Here is an 18,829-nt window from a genome sequence, read left to right as displayed (position 1 = left end):
AGAACAAAAAATTATTCTTGGCTGGGCAGTGGTGGCGCACGCCTTTAATTCCAGCACTTGGGAGGCAGAGCCAGGCGGATCTCTGTGAGTTCGAGGCCAGCCTGGGCTACCAAGTGAGTTCCAGGAAAGGCACAAAGCTACACAGAGAAACCCTGTCTCGAAAAACCAAAAAAAAACAAAAACAAAAAAAAATTATTCTTATGATACTTTGTTTTAAATATGGCCTCCTCATCTCACAGCGATATTTAGTTTATAGCTAAATATCCCACAATACAATTGTTAGTAAAATACTAAAGAAGATATGTATATACAGCCCATGTTATTCTTAACAGATTGGTTCCTTTTGGTCTTCCTATTGCTGAACTAGTTCTGCAGATTTATACCTAATTGAGAATTTCATGTGTAACAGTAAGCATGCATTGATTTATGTAGCAAATTTCCACACACTCTGAGGTCAAACTATTAGCAAAGATTAAATAATTGTGTATGTACTGGTTTTAGGACATATCACACTTATCCTGACACAAAACATGAAAAGCCATTCATCAGTTTCTCTACCAGCCTTTCTCAAAAGCTGTAATAAAAAAGAACCCTTGTCTAGGAGGTGGTGGCACATGTCTTTAATCCTAACACTCAAGAGTCAGCAGCAGGCAGATCTTGATTTTGAGGCCAGCCTGGTCTACAGAGCGAAATCCAGGACAACTAGGGATATAAAGAGAAACCCTGTCTTGAAACACCAAAATACAAAGCAAACAAACAAAAAAAAAACCTCCCAATTCTGCTAAATCATACCCTAGTAAATACAATGACTATTTCATGAGATGAGGTTGCAAAAAAAAATACAATTGTAGGATGCAATTGAAATGATTGCAATAAAAATACTATAATTAAGGATGATTTATACATTCTCTATTACACAAAGATAATTAAAAAAAACTTTAGAGCATCAATTCACGACTTTTTCTGGTGGTTTGCACATGTTCATATACCAAATTTGATGAATATAATAGTGATCAACATTCCAACTTTCATAAACACACATTAAATACCCAGTGTCTACTTTCTAATAGGCACAATGTCTTTCACAACCAGTACATCTCTCAGATGTACACGGATACTCAGTTACTTTCATATACACTACCATGGTTAGAAAAATATATAGTTTTTGAGCTCTGACTGTAATATGTTTTAGGAAAGAAACAACCAGTATGATGAGATATTTTGGCATGAAAAAGAAAAAGCCCTCTCTGACATCCTCAAACAAACGTGTTGCTTACTCAAATAAAAAAAAATAAAGAAGAACATTTAACGCAAATTTAGAGGCAATCTAATGACAGTTCAGGAATAGAATGACTTACTAGGTTCCCCAAAGAGTAAGATGATATTGTGTGAATATGTTTTATCGATATTCATATTCAATCTGCAGTTTTTATAAAATCAATCTTCAGTGATTACTTCCAAGAAGATACAGACCAACCTGTGAGTGAGGCATGAAATGGGAGTTCCACCTAAGCAGACTGCTCACCTGCTGTGAATGGGCATGATGGGAATTGCTTATTCATTTCACTAGTGACATAGCTAAGTGCTTAGGTATAGGTATTCAACGTTTGGTGAACTGAAGAAAACAAAACAGATATAAAAACTGAAGAGAGTTTAACGTAAGCAGAAAACCGTTTCATTCATTTAAGATGGAGAAATTTCTAATCTGAATGAATTCAGATTTAATTGACTTTTAAAGAAGTAACTATGAATTTAAGTCTTCGTATACTTGACTGGGGATATCTTTAAGCCAGATAAGATAGTGGGAGCCTGTTAGCCCAACTGCTCACGAGCCTGTAAAAGGGAAATGCATAGGCACATGGGTTTGGGGATAGACTAGGCAACATGGTGAAAACTTACTTCTAAGTAATAGTAATAGAAGAAAAAAGTCTCACTCAAACACCTTATCAGATTGGTTCTCCACACATCTCAGGTGTCTATCATCTTTATAGGGACAATTGGAAGTGTATGATATATAAAGAGCTGGTGATTTTTCTTCCATTTCTACTAAAATTAGAGAGTGTAACAAGCACTACTCAGTGAGCTAACTTCTGCACCCACAAACAGCCCCAGACCTTAGTTATCTTAACAGCATTATACTGGTTTGTAAATTCCAATATCCTATTTTTTATTTTTTTCCCTTAAATTTTTGTGGGAGGCCAGCTCCAACGTTTTCTCAAGGTACTCTTGAGGAGAGAGGGATAAGAAATATTTAGATAGAAAGATGGTGTGGAGAAGACAGACAGAAACACAGGATAGCTTTGGAGGACCTGGATCAATATCCACCTGCCCCTTCTGTCTCTTCAAAAGGGCCTTTTATAGGAATGCCAAGGGGTGGGGCAAAAGACCTCCCCCTAGCCCAGCCAAGTGCAGAACCTTCCAAACACCTGATAACCACAAACGTGGTCAAGTCCTGCTGGGTAAAGCAAGCTCAGATCTCACTAGGAAACCTCTCTGTGTCCAGACAAATTTTAATGTCGACATAGTAACTCTGATAATCATCATTGAATCCCCAAACCCTTTCTCCAATAAAGTGGTCGAGATTTGCTTTCAGGGAAGTAAATGACTGCATTTCTTTCAGGAAATAGAGGCGAAATCCTCAGCAGCTCATCATTTGTTTACCACCCATATAATACAGACCGGTGCCTATTGTGGGATATTCACCTTTTAGATGTTGTTGAGCAGCAAAGCCCTTTGTGCTCTTTCGGAGTGCACATTCTCATGAAGTAGATAAAAACATTAATTCACAATAGTAATATGCTAAAGAAAGCAGCTGTCTCTATAAAGGTTGGCACAATCCTGCAGTCCCAGCAGTTATAAGACAGAGACAAGCGGACCACTACAAGGTTGGGTTTGCCTGGTCTGCATAGGGAGTTCCTGGGTTATAACAGTGAGACTGTCCTGAAAAAAAGGAACCAAGAGTGAGAAGGTACGGTTTACATCTGAGAGAGAGAAATAGAGAGGAGAGGTTGAAGGAGAAGGCAAAGGCGAGAAAAAGGAAGGGCAAAAAGAAAAGGACAGGAGAGAGAGGGACGGCAGGAGGGGGGCAGTGAAGAAGTAGGAGGAAGAGAAAAAAGAAAAGAAATGAAAAGTTAGAAAAAAAAAGTCTGCATATAGTATTTGAAATTCTTGTCTATGTTGGAGAGATAATGAAAGATCTCTACAAATGAGCGAAGTTGGTAGGCACCAACATTCATGGATTTTTGAGTTTCCCAGTTGCTCACCTTGTGGTGATATTTTATTTGTAGGTTAATAAATAAAGTTTGCTTGGAGATCAGAGGACATAGCCAGCCATAAACAAAAGTCAGGCAGTGGTAGCACACGCCCTTAATCTGATCACATGGCAGGCAGAGTCTCTGTGTGTTCAAGGACACAGCCAAGCGTGGTGACACATGCCTTTAATCCCAGTACCAACCATAGAGACATGGAGGTCTGTACAGACAGACAGTGACAAGGAAGTGAGGAAGTTGCACTAAGAGCCAATGAGAAGGCAGAACAGCAAGGCAACAAAAACCTCGGTAGATGGGAAGTAGCTCTTGGGAAGCTTCAGTGGCCTGGTGAGTTAAGGCTAGCTGGTGTCTCTCACTATTTCCCTGATCTCTAAGGCTTTCACCCCTATATTTGGCTCTGCGTTTCTTATTTAATAAGACCGTTTAGAAATTCGTCTACGCACCCTCACTGGTTTCTTTCCTATGTTATCCTTACGCCACTTGCTCAGAAGGAACAGTTTGTATAACTTAAAGTGTCAGTAGGATCCTTCCTGGGACCTAAGCCTATTTTATTCTCAGTATTCAATGTTAGCAGACCTGTCTTGTAAAATAGATTTATTAAATATTTGCTCAGCACTGCATTTCAATGTTGAGTTTGCACAATTCAATTATCCCAGTTTCTTGTTATGTAAAATGTCTCCAGCCCTAGCCCTTTAAAAGAGGGTTCGCACCCTCTGCTCTTCATACAACTTGAGCTGCAACTCTCCTTCCCCAGTTAGCCTAGACCAGGCTCTTCAGTTCATCAAATTTTGTTTGTTTTGTTTTTTTCCCATTGTATTTAATTCAACACACGCCAGGTTTTCTTCTCAAAGCACTCATTTAATAAATTTGCCCTTATCTTCCTAATCATAGTATGTTCCCTGCTCTCTCAGGTCTGGCATGATACTGTGTATATTTTCAATTTCCTTACCCAGTGGTGCGCATAGTACACAATCAATACACATCCCAAATTGATAGTCACAGCAATCTACAAGACAGTCATACTAACGCCATTTTAGCCAGGAGACAAATGCCAGGCATATTATGAAAAAAAAATCAGCATAAATTTCCTGTTTAAGTGGCCAATATCTCCTTTGAGTACACAGCATCAGTTACATACTGGAAAACTCTTTTCTGTTTGAAACTTATACATTTACCCATGATTTTTAATTTCATGCCTTGATGATTTAAAATATCACATTTACTTTTTATACTATTTTAAAAATGGTGACTGATGAAGTATTTCATAATTTAAAGAAGGTACCTGAATACACAATCTATTAGAATGAGTTGCATTATAGTGTATTAGTATTTCAAAATAGGTAAAACTATGGATTCATAATAATAATAAATATTTTTAATATTGTAGCACTTAATTTATTATTTTCATTTGAATTTTTGTTTTGTTTTGTTTCACTGGGTTTTGCATGTGTCTGGGTTTTTGTTGTTGTTTGTTGCATTTTTTTAACAAAAGAAATGCAAACTCAGGGGATTGCATGGATATAAATAGTAAAACTTTATAACATCTGCAATAAAATCTCTGCCTTCATGTATAAGCATGCAATATTTTTAGACCTAATTTAACAAATTCAATACAAAATTTCTAAGATGCCATTTAAATTAATGTACTTGTCTTGTTACATAATGTTAAAGAGTCACTCATTTCTTTGAAAACCTTTGCTTCTGGGGTCTTTGCTTACCAGTCTAAACACCAAGCTGTCACACAGAGAAAATGAATTTTTTAACAGGTGTTCTAAATGATGATATCACTATACATTGTCTATATCTGGAGCCTGCAAAGTGGCTGAATTAGAGGCCATGGACTTAAAAACATCTCTAAAAGTGTGAAAAGAAAAGCAGGGTTATTTGCGTATTTCACTTAGGACTTAGTTTACATATAAAATTTTCAAATATGATAATTAACCTTTTACTTTCGGGGACAGTCTAGAAAACAAAAGCAGTACTTTCTCTTACCTTTCTTCCTAAGTACAATTTATAGAATGAAGTATAAACTTAGTTGTACCAAGTCTCACAAAGTTCAAAATCCCTCTGCTGTTAATTTGGACATTCTATAGAAGAGAGATTTCCAGATTTAAAAGTTTCTCAGTCGTGGAAATATTTAATGAAAGTGGCTTTTATTCTTGTTTTATTCACATGTAACTTGGACAGCACAACTCTTATTTTGCTGCATAATTATATTGAGTTAAAACGCACATAAAATATTTCAGCGTGATGCTTTGCACCTGAAATTTCTCACTGACTTTTTAATTCCTATTTAGTTTAGAAAATAATAAAGTGACATCTTTCCTAAAAATAAAATAGGAGCAGAGGCAGAATATCAGGATTTTGTTTTTATTGGCGTGGCTGGGTGGAGGGTGGCATTTTGTGTGTCTTGTTGTTTGAGTCAAGGTCTCTAGAGCAGACGAGACTCAAACTCCTCATGTAACAGAGGATAACTTCCAACCTGCCTGCCACTTCTGCCTCCAACTCCCTAGCACCCAGACTGGTTGTGAGTCCTTCCATTCTCAGTAATGCAATGTCAGAGATCTGACCCAAGACATATGGATGCTAAGCAAGCACTCTACCATCTAAACAACACCCTCAGCACTCCTGTGTTTATTAGGACTCAGCATAAAATAACTTGAAAAATTTCCCTAAGGTATAGAAAATTTCTGTCTGTATTATGATCATCATCATCATCATCATCATTATCATTATCATCATTATTGATTTTTTTAAGGCTAAACTTTAACCAGGACACCACTGGCTTCAGGCTTATGAGTTCAATGATCACAGTCCTGTATTACCATGTCCTGCTTCATCCTGTTCTTAAAAGTTCACTTTCTTATAATTCCCCTGCTTGATGTGGACATCTGCCCTACTAAAGGAACTGTCACAGGGAGGATACAAGAAGCTAAAAAGCATGCCTTCTGATGTTATTTTTGGAGTATAACTTTGATACAGAAACTGAATTACCCAAGCCCCCCCCCCAAAATGAATTCTGGTCATTAAAATCAAGTATGTTTATAAAACAAATTAATAAGGTAAAAAAATAGAAAATTCTTTAAAGATTTTAAACTTTAATATTCTGTTAATATAAAGTAGTATTATAACACAGCAGAGGATTCTCTATTAATAATGGATTCATACCTACACACACTTACAAATACATGTTCACACTCATCTTTGCAGTTCTTTGAAGCAATCACATTTATGTCAGACGAGAGCACGTGTATATATAGAAATTGTTATGTATTAAAGTTACAGAATAAAATGAGAAATCTGTACTTCATTCAAGAAGAGGCAACATGAATTCTACCACATGAAAGAAAAATATTGTAGTCTTGTAAAACTTTGGCAATTTAAAAGCTTTATGAGAGACAATGAGACTTAAAAATGAACAGCTAACAAAAAAGTATAAAAACCATCAAGGAGCATTGAGAATAATATACAGGGGAAAAAAGGCTGTAACACATTATACAACACACACACACACACACACACACACACACACACACACACACACACATACACGTAAAATAAGGAAAAGTCATATGAAATCCCAATGAAATTCAAAAGAACATTGCTTCAGAAATGATTGCTATGTGTAAACAGCCCTTCCTTGGCACCTGAATGCAAGTTATAGACAGGAGACATGAAAGAAGATTTTTAAAACCAAAACCAAAACAACAAAAAAAAACTTGCTGTTTTTCTAATTTTAACTTTGTTGTGTTTTCATTTTTTTGGTGGTGGACAGGTGAATGAAGACATTGAATAGTGAAAGTGTAAAGTCCAATGTGAAACTCCAAAGTTTCAGAAGGGCTGTTCTAACTCTAGATGTTCATTGAGATGTATAGACTTTGGGGCTAATTGATGTTGTTGTGATTTTTTTTATTGCAAATCCATTATAATGAAGCTTTAATAAATAAGATATTTAATAAATAAATATAAGATTATATAAAAAATATATAATCATGGAATACCACAAGAAAATATAATAAACTCAATGAATCAAAAACACAGTCCATGAGTTATTTTGCTAAATAGCCCATATTATAAGATTAATACCAGTTACTCTTTAACAGATTATGTTCAATGACAAATGTCAATTTCAGATACTAAACATTAGCTTTACTGGGTTTTCAGTCTCAGTTGCGTAACATGAAAATCATCAAATGTGCAAAGGAAGGAAGAGGCTGACAATATCTCTACTACTGTCCTGACTTTTTATGAATATGTATGTTTATGGTGCACATCTAAGTATGGGGTTTCCTTGCAAGTAGGCACAGGCATGTAAGCAGATGCCTATGTGTGTGTGTATGTGTAGAGGCTCGTGGTAAGTTCTGCTAGAAAATTTACATCAGTGTGTAAGACAGAGCAACAACTTGTGATGGCAACCCCCAGCATCCACATGGACACACTTGTACACGTGCACCTGCAGGTGCACTTTCATACACATATAAAAATTAAAATCTAAAGACCTACATAGAAGAGGAAAGTATTTGTTGTTCTGGGGATTACTTTATTTGCTTAATAGAATAGTTTTCAGCTCATGTTCCTGCATATGTCATGCCTTCAATTTTTCATCAAGGCTAACAACTTTGCTAGAGTGTATAAATCATACATTTTCATTATATATTATCAATGGATGGATATCTGTTCTAGAATATGAAATAGATTTTTTTCAGATGAAAACTTTATTTGTTTCCTTTGTAGGGAAAGGAGAACATGGCAAACCATATCCTCTTACTGAAGAGGACCGTGATGACTCAGCTTACAGGGAAAACGGCTTCAATATTTTTGTCAGCAACAATATTGCTTTAGAGAGGTCTCTGCCAGACATCCGTCACGCTAAGTAAGTATGAACATGCCAAGTGTGATTGTTTCTTTGGTTATTTTGTGTTTTTTTTTTTTTTTTTTTTTTTTTTTTACCTTTTATTGATTCTTTGTGGATTTCACATCCTGCATTCTGATCCCACTTATCTTCCCATTTCTTCATAGCTGCCCTCTGCCTTTGCAACCCACCCCCAAAAAATGAAAAGCAAATTTAAAAGGAAAACCTAAAACCAAACACAAAAGCAAAAACAAACAAAGTAACAAACAAAGAATCTTGTCATGGAAACTGTAGTGTGACCCATTGAGGCACACAGTTTGCCCTTTAGTCCATACAACTGCTCATTGCCAAATGTCATTGGTCTGACTCAAGGCCTCTGGTTTCTGCTACACCAGTTATAATGGGCTCTCACTAGGGCTCCTCTTGGATATCCTGTTGTTGTCCTGTGTCATGCAGATCCTGCTGTTTTGGATGCATAGGTTAATCCCCTTCACATACTCCAACAGTTCATGGATTCAGGGGATGTTAGGGTGGGCCAACTCACAGCCCTGGTTCTGGGCCTGGGTGGTAGCTAGGTCAGTCAACTCCTTAGCTTTTTCTCATCAGGGTGAGCTCTCCAGCAACTGCTTTGGCTAGCTCACCCAGTGCAGCCTGCTGTAAGGATGGGGCCAGTTCTCTTGCTCAGGCCCTCAGATCCACTCCCGAAATCATGTCACCAGGGCCAGCTCTACTGTTTTGTCCTGGTAAGGTGTGGGACCCTCTCTTCCTATTGCTGTATGGGGCATAAGAGGGAAGGAGGTGGCAGGGTCAGCTCTCCTGCTCTCAATCCCTCAGCTCTACGGTGCTGCCCTGATGGGAAGTAGAGGCTGCTGCTTTCTTGTGTGCTGCAGCATGTGATGGTCACAGGTAGCTCTCCTAGTCTGGAGACCCCAGGGCCAGCTCGCTCACCTGACGTTTTTACATTTACTGCATATCACTATGGTATATGTAACCAAAGAGTCACATTAATCATTTGGATTAAAAATTTCATGTTTTGTAGGGTTAAGTGTATCTAATTAAAATTAAATAATTTTTGAAATTCTAAAAGAATGCCAACCTTATACTCATTGCTGCAATTTTAAAAAAAATGCAAAAAGCAAAGTAAGGGGGTAAGGCTGAGTTCTGAGGTGATGAAGCCTACCACAGCAGAAAAGGAACCGAAGCAGGAGCAGCCTACAGCTGCATGGGAGTCACCATGCTCCTCCTCAGTAATGAGCATGCACACATCTGGACAGCAGGAACATACCTACATCTTAGTGATCTCCCCCAAGCAGAACTGGGGCATGAACTTGAACCAGGTTATAAAGTGCAAGGCCCATCTCCAGTTTCCTCTGCCAAAATCCTACTTCCTAAAGGATCTACAACTTCCCAAAACAGTGCCATCTTTAGAGATCAAATGTTCAAACACATGAGCTTGTAGCCAACATTTTGAATCTAAACCATAGTACGGACTCTGAAAATTAATGCATATTCATTGACTGTATTACCTTCATTTAAAACAAAATGTTTTTAGAAGATGTCCACACTTTCATCATCTACATATTATGGGTTGGAGATAAACATTTTTTTCTCTGTTTGACATGTTATCAGAACTGTATTTGGACATGCACCTTCAATGGACTACTTTTTAAAGCCAACATTACTTTGGGTCCTTGACCTAATATTTCCATAAAGAGTGATTAGAATGAGCGATTACATGGTGGTAGTTTCTTCTTCAATTCCATGGCACTTTATGAATATGGTTTGACAGTTGACAGAGAGTTACATTGTATAAACTGATACAGGAATGCTGCTGCATGTAATCCTCTGGAGTTTACCTGTCTATAATGATGACCTCAACCCTATCTTTAAATTGTTAATTATAAGGGGATAGAATCTTTTGTGGTTTTCTGGGCACTTAAAGAAAGCTAAAAAACTGTGACAACATTGGATGTGAACAAGATTTTCAACTCCTTAGCATCTATTCCACTCCACAGGAGCCCCCACCGCAGTCTCCCCTAAGAAACACTTGTATGAGAGAGGAAAGGAGAGGGAGGGAGAGAAAGTGGAAGAAGGAAGGAGACAAAAATAACAGAAACTAAGAAAAACCGAGATTAGAGCTATAAATTAAATGAGAATTGTAGTAAGTAAAGCTCAGTGTTACTTCAAGATAATTGACACTTAAGAGAAAAAATATCTTATGCTTTAGGAAGCTATTATTTTATTTCCATCACTACTTCATTAATTTATTTGGCAAATATAATAATTATTGCATTTTTCATCAGAACCTGTGGTAAATTAGATTTTTCTAATGTCCTTAAGTAGAAGATTAATGTGAAGTGCGAATAAAATTTTTCCTAAACTGAAAACTCTATATATTGTCCTCGGCCTTTTATCCAAACAAATTATTCTCAAGTTATTTACATTTATCTGTAGCAGTTCCCACTGACCAAAACATTTCTTGTTACAAGAAATTCTATGCCTAATTGTGCTCCATCAAAGATGAATAAGCTGCATTGTTGGCATAATAAATATGCTCAGACAATAATTTCCTTTTACCTTCTTTCTCCTCCAACATTCCCAACCTATTAAGGTGCATTCGAGCGGAAAGTGTTACAGTTGGAAACAGCAGAAAGCTTCTGAGGAAAGTTGATAGACTGTTATTTTTAGAGCATATTTTTAGTGTAACCACAACCTTAGAAAAATATATCCTTACACAATCCTGAAAAGTAAGAACAAAACTAATTTGGTATTTTATTATACCCACTGAGCTTAGATTATCAAGAAAATATTATTCCAAATGTTAAGGAAGCAAACAGTGGCTACTCTTACCACAGTCTTACTTCATTACTGAAGTTGGATTCTGAAAAAGGTCAAATGCCATGGAGTAAAATGATATCAAACAAAAGGATAAAGCAAACACTAGCAGAGACTGTATATCAGGAAGGCATTTAGAAATGACCATGACAGCTTAACTTGACTTCAGTCCATATCTGATTCTCAAAAGGGCGCTAAGAGAACCCTGATGCTCCCCGCTGACTTTGTCAGAGTCTCCTCTGCAGAAAAAAAAAAAAAAATGCAAGCTAATGTCTTGCAGGAGGGATCCACACTGCTTAAAGTTCTGTGCTTCTGGGTTCCCTGTGACTCCCAAATGGACATGAATTTGACAGTAACACCAAGAGGCTCTACCCAAATGGTCCTAGAAATTACAAAATCCAATTAACACATATCTCAGGATTATTAGTTTAACTATTCTGCGGCTAACTGACCATAGTTTGTTTGTATTGATTCAGTCTGTAAAACAGGGTGCAAGATTTGGTTGACTTTAAAACATGACAGTTTAAAGAAACTTTGTGCTGTCTTGCAGTGTCATTACGAAAGGGTTTGTTTTTCTGGGCTTTAAAAAAATGTTGTGAAAATATTATTTTGCAGCTTTTCTTAGCTTACTCTTCACTGCAGTTCATAAGCTCCCTGTGTGTGTGCTTCTGGCATCCACCGCTGATCTATGCACCTGTTCACATGCTCACCCTTAGACAGCTTGTGTTCTGGGTGATTTTCTATGTTTAGTGTACATATTTGTTTACAATAATTCATTATCAGTTACTTTAGAAATCTCAGTCTGCAAGTATGTATTCTTTTATATTTCTTATTCCATCCTTTCCTACTGTTATCAAACCTAATACCCAGCTTTGATTATGTATGTCTTAAACAATAACAGATATGTCACAGACAATAACAGAACCATGGTCTTGGAACCATGAATGAAGTAACGTCAAATGGTAGTGGGCAATAATTTGGTGTGTCTTACTTATATCCTAGTAATTAAATTATTTCAAGATTTTTTTTTCCATTTAGGTTTTTTTTTAACTCATTTTCCATTTTTAAATCATCTCCATGTTTTGTGAACAGTTATATTATCTGTGCTTTGGTATTGTCTAAGCTCTCTCTACTTTTCCAGACTATTATTCTGTATGTTTTCAAAGTATAATCTATATAATCTGTACATTTTAACCACCCACCTCTTTGTCATGGCTGTATGCTCAACGTCTAGAATCTATCTTTATATCTTTTGTTTATTTTTTATTTCATTTCACACAATGCTGATAAGATATAAGGGCATTTGTGTGACAGATGTCCAGTCAGTAGTTTTCATAGTGGCTTGGCTTCATAATAACACATTTTTCCCCATAAGAATATTAATTATGTCTTACCTTCATATTTAGACACCTACATGGATGTCACATATATGCTTTGTATTATGTAGAACATCTTATTTAATGTGCAACTGAGGATGTAAAAAGACAGACTGCTGTTGCTAGAGTTTTCCTGCCTGGCCCACAGTCAGGGCAAATCTCTCTCACCCGCCAGTCCCAAGCCGCTCAAACCTGATCAAGTAAACACAGAGACTTATATTGGTTACAAACTGTATGGCCGTGGCAGGCTTCTTGCTAACTGCTCCCACAGCTCAAATCAATCCATCTCCATTAATCCACACCTTGCCACGTGGCTTGTGGCTTATCGGTACTTTACATCTTCCTTATCCTGATGGCGGCTGGCAGTGTCTCTCCCCCCCAGCTTCCTGTTCTCTCAATTCTCCTCTCTGTTAGTCCCGCCTATACTTCCTGCCTGGCCACTGCCAATCAGTGATTTATTCATTGACCAATCAGCAACACATTTGACATACAGACCATCCCACAGCAGACTGCATCAACTGCACCCCTCCCCCTGGGCCCCACAGTAGGGCCCACAGTCCTGGCAGCTGTACCAGAAGACAGAGTAGTCCTAAGGACCCCAGGGAAGATACCACTCACCACCCGCTAAACTCCTTTAAGCCTGTCCAACAAGCCCAGAATACACCTCCTCCCCTTAGCCCCATATCCCAGCCTAATACTTTGGAAGAAGCCGTAGGCTCTACTAGAGACCAGGCAGGATCTAGGAACCCCAGGTAAGGCACTGCCCACCACAAGCTAACACTCGTTAAAACCAGCCCAATAACCCTAGACTATACCTATACCTTGAGCTCCATACTAGAGCCCATAGCCCTAGCAGCCTTCCTGGAGGCCAGGTTGGTCCTAGGAACCCCAGGTAAGATACTGCCCACTACCCACAAAACTCCTTTAAAGCCTGCTCAACAACCCCAGACTGTGCGCGCGCACACACACACACACACACACACACACACACACACACACACACACACTTGCCCCCCAAACTCCAACCTGGGCCCCATATACTAGTCTACAACTTCAGGAGAAGACTTCAGCTTTACTGGGACACAGGCTGAATCTAGGGGACCCCAGCAAAAACAGCTGTACTGGAGGCCAGACTGGTCCTAGAGACCCCAGAGGCCAGACCAGATCTAGGTACCTAGGTCTGGACCCCATCCTCTGGGCTCCATATCTTGGTCTACAACTTCAGAAGAAGATTTTAACTTTACCAGAGGCCCAGCCAAATCTAAGGACCTCTAGCCCCCAAAACATGAGAGGGAACACCCTCCTAGACCTGAAGGCATATTAGTGATCAAAACCCTTGGTCATTTAGGCCATAAGACCAGAGAGGAAGGAGAAACCAAGGAACAAAATATTCATCTAACACAGACAAACTCAGGAATAAACACCTAAACCTATATTTATCCAGAATCCAGACACCTAAACACCAGTGTAAGAACATAATCAATAACAGAAAAGGCAATATAGCAATACCAGAACACAGCTATATCCTACAACAGCAAGACCTGAACAATTTAACACAACTGAAATACAAGAAAATGACCTTAAATTTTACTTTATGAATATGATAGAGGTCCTTAAAGAGGGTATGGACAAATCCTTTAAAGAAATTTTTTAAAAAGACAAAAAAATGGAAGAAATCAATAAATCCCTAAAAGAAAACCAAGAATAAACAAACAGATAAAGGAAACTGTTCAAGACCTGAAAATGTAAATAGAAGCAATAAAGAAGAAACAAACTGAAGGAACCCTGTAAATGGAAAATCTGGGTAATTGAACAAGAACTACAGATGCATGCATCAGCAACAGAATCCAAAAGATGGAAGAGAGAATCTCAGGCATTTAAGACATGGTAGAGGAAATAGATTCATTAGTCAATGAAAATGATAAATATAAAATATCCCTAACACAAAACACCCAGGAAATCTGAGACACTATGAAAAGACTAAGCATAAGAATAATAGGAATAGAAGAAGGAGAAGAAACTCAACTCAAACCCCAGAAAATATGTTTAACAGACTCATAAAGGAAAATTTTCCCAACAAAAATAAGGACATGCCTATAAAGGTAAAAGAAGCTTACAGAACACCAAATAGATTGGATCAGAAAAGAAAATTTCTTCCACACATAATAATCAAAACACTAAACATATAGAACAAAGAAAGAATGTTGAAATTAGCAAGGGAAAAAGGTCAAGTAACATATAGCCAGACCTCTTGGAATCACACCCAACTTCTCAATGGAGACCCTAAAATCCAGATGGACCTGGATTGATATCTTGCAGACTCTAAGAGAACAAGGATAACAGCCCATACTACTATACTCAGTAAAATTGTCAATCACCAGAGATGGAGAAAATACGATATTCCATGACAAAGTCAAATTTAAACAATATGTATCCACAAATCCAGCCCTACAGAAGGTACTAGAAGAAAGAATCAAAGCCCAGGAAGATAAGTACACCCACAAAAACATTGTCAATAAATAATCTCACACCAGCAAAAACCAAAGAAAGGAAACACACACATACCACCACCACCACCACCACTGCCACCACCACCAACCAACAACAAGAATTAACAATCATTGATCATTAATACCCCTCAATATTAATGGACTCAATTCCTCAATAAAAAGACACAGACTAATGGATTGGATACAAAACTAAGATCTATCACTCTGTTGCATACAAGAAATGCCTGTCAACATCAAAGACAGAAATTAACTCAAAGTAAAGGACTGGAAAAAGATTTTCAAACCAAATGGACCTAAGAAGCAAGTTGGTGTAACTATCCTCATATCTATCAAAATGGACTTCCAACCAAAATTAATCAAAAGAGATGGAGAAGAGCATTCCCTACTCATCAAAAAAAAAAAAATCCACCAAGATGATGTCTCAATTCTGAACAACTATTCCCCAAATATAAGGGTATCCACATTTGTCAAAAAAATTACTAAAGCTTAAATCACACATAGAACCCCACACAATAATAGTGGGAAACTTTAATACCAGACAGAAACTAAACAGAGAAATAACAGAACTAAAAGATGTTATGACTCAAATAGACATAACAGATATCTACAGAACATTCACCCAAACACAAAAGAATATAAATACTTCTTAGCACCACATGGAACCTTCTCCCAAATTGACCATATACTTGGTAACAAAGATACAAAAACATAGAAATAAAGTCCTGTATCTTATCAAACCATCATGACCCAAAGCTGATTTCAACAACAGCAACAGTAACAACAAAAAGCCTACAAACTCATGGAAACTGAACAACTCTCTACTGAGTTATCACTAGGTCAAGAAAGAAATAAGGAAGAAAGTTAAAGACTCTCTAAAATTCAATGAAAATGAATGCATAACATACCCACTTTGGATACAATGAAAGCAGTGCTAAAAAGAAAGTTCATAGCACTTAGTGCCTTCATGAAAAATGGAGAGATCTCATACTAGTGACTTAACAGCACACATAAAAACTCTAGAAAAGAAGAAGCAGACATACCTAAGAGGAATATATAGCAGGGAATAAACAAACTAAATATTAGTTATGTGGCGCTTTGTTATTCATTAAGTGGCACTGTTTACTGTTCAAGAAAAGCCACGTGACATGACAAAACCCAATATAAATGTTTATTAAGAGACGGAACAGAGGGGCCTATGTAAATGGTTGTGCAGGAAGAGAGAGGGAGGAGGGGTCTGTGACCTACTTTCTATGGATTTCCCCACACATGCACATATGGGCTTATGTAGCTGCACCATGCATATGCATAGATTATGTGATCACACAGCACATGGATTACATAGGATGTAAGGCCCTAGAATGACTAAGCCTTTTGTGTGGCTACTGAACAGCACAAGTGCAGTCTTGTAGCTGGGGGATTGGCCAGGAATTCTATTGCTGAAATCAATAAAATATACAAATCAACAAAATCAGAAACAAAAAAGGGGACATAACAACAGACTCAGGGGACATACGGAGAATCAATAGGTCATACTTCAAGAACCTGTACTCCACAAAATTGGAATTCTGAAAGAAATGGACAAATTTCTTGATATACTACTTATCTAAGTTAAATCCAGATCAGAGAAACAATTTAAATAGACTTATAATTCCTAAGGAAATAGAAGCAGTCTTTCTTTTTTTTTTTTTTTTTTTTTTGGTTTTTTGAGACAGGGTTTCTTTGTGTAGCTTTGCGCCTTTCCTGGAACTCACTTGGTAGCCCAGGCTGGCCTCGAACTCACAGAGATCCGCCTGGCTCTGCCTCCCGAGTGCTGGGATTAAAGGCGTGCGCCACCACCGTCCGGCTTGAAGCAGTCATTAAAATCTCCCAACAACAACAACAGAAAAGCTCAGGGCCAGACAATTTTATCACAGAATTCTACCAGACTTTCAAAGAAGAACTAAAGCCAATACTCTCCAAGTTTTTCCACAAATTAGGAACAACAGCAACAACATCAACAAAAAAATTGCCAAATTCTTTAGATGAGTCCACAGTTACCCTGATAAAGAAATAACACAAAGACTCAACAAAGAAAGAGAATTAAAGAACAATTTCACTCAGAACTATAGTAATAAAAACAGCTTGGTATTTGCCTAAACACAGACAGGTAGATCAATGGAATCAAATCACAGACCCTGACATAAATCCAAACATCTATGGACATCTAATTTTTGACAAAGAAGCCAAAATTTGCCATGAAAAATGAAGCATCTTCAACAAACAGTAGTGTTATAACTGATGTTGTCATGCAGAAGAATGCAAATATACATATCTATCACCCTGCACAAAATTCAAGTCCAAGTGGATCATAGACCTCAACATAAATCCAGTTACACTGAACCTGATAGAAGAGAAAGTGGGAAACAATATGGAACGTATTGGCACAGCAGACAACTCTCTGAACAGAACACCAATAGCACAGGCATTAAGATTGACAATTAATAAATGGCACCTCATGAAATTGAAAAGTTTCTGTAAGGCAAAGGACATCATCAAGCAGACAAAAGGGCAGCCAAGAGAATAAGAAAAGATATTCACCAATCCCATATCTGACAGAGAGCTTATTTCCAAAATATATAAAGAACTCAAGAAACTAGACATCAAAATACCAAAAAATCCAAATTTTAAAATGGGGACCAGATCTAAACAGAGAATTCTCAGCAGAAGAATCTCAATTGGCAGAGAAACACTTAAAGAAATGTTCATCATCTTTGGCCATCAGGGAAATGCTAATCAAAATGACTCTGAGATTCAATCTTACACCTGTCAGAATGGCTAAGATCAAAAACACAAGTGACAGCACATCCTGGAGAGGATATGAAGCAAGGGGAACACTCCTCCATTGCTTGTGGGAATGCAAACTTGCACAGCCACTTTGGAAATCAATATGGTGGTATCTCAGAAGACTAGGAATCAACCTATCACAAGACTCAGCTATACCACTCTTGAGCATGTACCCAAAGGATGCTCAATCACGTCACAAGGACATTTACTCAACTATGCTCATAGCAGCTTTTACTGTATTAGCTAGAATTCTGAAACAGCCTACATGTTCCTCAACCTGGGAATGGATAAAGAAAATGTGGTATGTTTACACAATAGAGTATTACTCAGCTGTTAAAAACAAGGACACCAGGAAATTTGAAGTAAAATACATGGAACTGGAGAAAAAAATCATCCTGAGTGAGGTAACCCAGATCCAGAAAAACAAATGTTATATGTACTCACTCATAAGTTAATATTAGCTCTAAAATAAAGGATAACTCTGCTACAATCCACAGAACTAGAGAGACTAGATAACAAGGAGGGTTCATGAGGGTACACCCAGATCTCCCTGGACAGAGGAAATAGAAGAGATTTCATGAGTGGACTGAGGGAGGGTCAGTATAGGAACATGAGCAGTCAAGTGAGGAGGGTGGAGGGGGAGAGTACTGAAAGAGATGATTGGAAAGCGGGACATCTTGTGGTCAGGTAAAAACCTGGCAAAAAGGAGTCTCCAAGGAATCTATAAGGAAGATCCCAGTTTAGACTCCTAGCAATAGCAGGTAGGTAGCCTGAAATGACCATCTCCTGTGACCAGAATGGTACCTAGACCAATTATCGTCAGAGAGGCATCATCCAACAATTGATAAAAACAGATGCAGACCCACAGTCAAACATTAGGCAGAGTTTGGGAAATCCTGCAGAAGAGGAGAATAAAGAATTGTGGGAGCCAGACGGGTCAAGGACACCACAAGAAAACTCACAAAATCAACTATCCTGGGTTCACAGAGGCTCACAGAAACTGAACCAACAACCAGCAATCTTCTCTGGGTCTGACCAAGGCCCTCTGCATGTAGGTTACAGTTATGTAGCTTGGTCCTCTTGTGGGACTCCTAACAGTGAGAACAAGGGCTGTCTCCAACTCTTTTATGGGATTTTGGGACCCTGCTTCTTATACTGGGTCCC

The 18,829-nt window shown here is 37.9% G+C and overlaps 1 protein-coding gene across 1 annotated transcript in view; it reads left to right on the top strand.

Moving 5' to 3' along the window:
- Window positions 1–18,829, top strand: part of Galntl6 (polypeptide N-acetylgalactosaminyltransferase like 6) — a 1,088,908-nt gene that overhangs the window by 433,003 nt on the left and 637,076 nt on the right. The window contains exon 4 of the mRNA XM_052752327.1: window positions 8,004–8,142. Coding sequence (XP_052608287.1) covers window positions 8,004–8,142 — 139 coding nt within the window. The remainder of the gene's footprint in view (window positions 1–8,003; window positions 8,143–18,829) is intronic.

This window comes from Peromyscus californicus, unplaced genomic scaffold (assembly GCF_007827085.1).
Source record: "Peromyscus californicus insignis strain IS unplaced genomic scaffold, ASM782708v3 Scaffold_23__1_contigs__length_62951481, whole genome shotgun sequence".
Classification (NCBI taxonomy): domain Eukaryota; kingdom Metazoa; phylum Chordata; class Mammalia; order Rodentia; family Cricetidae; genus Peromyscus; species Peromyscus californicus.
The sequence above is the reverse complement of the archived record's forward strand: the minus strand, read 5'-3'. Positions and strand labels throughout refer to the sequence as shown.